The sequence below is a fragment of the Vombatus ursinus genome, unplaced genomic scaffold, assembly GCF_900497805.2.
Source record: "Vombatus ursinus unplaced genomic scaffold, bare-nosed wombat genome assembly UNPS02014771.1, whole genome shotgun sequence".
Taxonomy (NCBI): Eukaryota; Metazoa; Chordata; class Mammalia; order Diprotodontia; family Vombatidae; genus Vombatus; species Vombatus ursinus.
The window spans coordinates 158,279-159,498 of NW_020954549.1; the positions used below are offsets into that span (position 1 = coordinate 158,279).

At 53.0% G+C, this 1,220-nt stretch overlaps 1 protein-coding gene across 1 annotated transcript in view; it reads left to right on the plus strand.

Annotated features, from left to right (window-relative positions):
- Positions 1-479: 479 nt before the first annotated feature.
- Positions 480-1,220, plus strand: part of LRCH2 (leucine rich repeats and calponin homology domain containing 2) — a 94,147-nt gene continuing 93,406 nt past the window's right edge. The window contains 2 exon segments of the mRNA XM_027863303.1: positions 480-567; positions 779-1,162. Coding sequence (XP_027719104.1) covers positions 480-567; positions 779-1,162 — 472 coding nt within the window.

Genomic DNA, 1,220 nt, shown 5'->3' on the forward strand with positions numbered 1-1,220 from the left:
TTAATTTCACCAGCTCAATGACATATTATGTATATTTAGGTCACTGGCTCCGAATTTCACTTACATTGACCGAGACTATTCTGTTTTCCCACTACAGGAAATGCCCCACAGATACTTTAGGGAAGCAGGCAGACAGCTGGCAGACATCCTCATCGCCGGCCTGAGGGCTATAAAAAGCAATTCACCAAATCTGTCTTGCCCCACTTCATTTCACATCAGTTTTTCAAGAATTCTACTTTTGCCCTGAGGATTTCAGCACGTCTTTCCCCAGTGAAGCAGCTGAAACTGCGCTCGTGAATTAGTCACCATCGATTTGCACGTTCATTCGGAGGGATTTTGGCCACTACTTTCTCAACACCTTTTCCTACTTTTGATTAGTTAATTCCCGCCCCCGCCCAATACATTTTAAAGCAGGACTGTAGGTTAGGACATAGAAGGGACCTCCTACATTTTACCGAGGAGGAACCCGAAGCGCCGAGATGTTAAGGGACTTCGCTAAGGTCACACGTCAGGTCCTCTACTTCCGAAGTCCCACCCCTTCTCCTGGGTACCACAATGCCTCCTCTGGCACGTTCTCTTGCGGCTCGATGAATTAGCTCCGCTAGGGAGTGAGGGATTGATGGCATGATAACAGAGTAGCCTCAGCAAAAGGGGGGGGGGCAGCAATTACAAAAAGGAAGGAAATAATCCTGTATTAGGCGCCTACTATGTGCCAAGCACTGTGCTATTGCAAACAGCGCGTTGCAAACGTGGACTCTCTCCTCTACGGCTCTCGCAGATAAGAAGGCACCTATATGTCCACCATCTAAACGGACTCGCTCCAGTCCAGGTTCGGGGTGGGGTGGGAGTACGGACAGCGACTTCAACTTTCTATTCAAAATACTAAACTCAGCGGGCTGTGTCGGAAGAGGAGGTGCCTTTCTTTCTCGGAGCCGTCGCGGAGACAGTGCCAGGGGGCAGCAGGTGCCGGGGGCCCCGCGCTTGGCCGAGATCTCTCTTCCTTCCATCCGCGGGACGAGTCGCCCTCGCAGTTTGGGAAAGGAGAGAAGGAGGGGTGGGAGGGGGCGTCCAGACCAGTTGGCCGCGGCGATCAGGGCTTTTCTGGCCACGTTGCGCTTCTGTCCTTTCTGCTCTCGTTGGCGACCCTTTTCCGAGCCCCCCCGCCCCCACTTTAGCCCAGTGAGCTCACCGTGACCTCCTGTTTGCCGCCCCCCATTCCC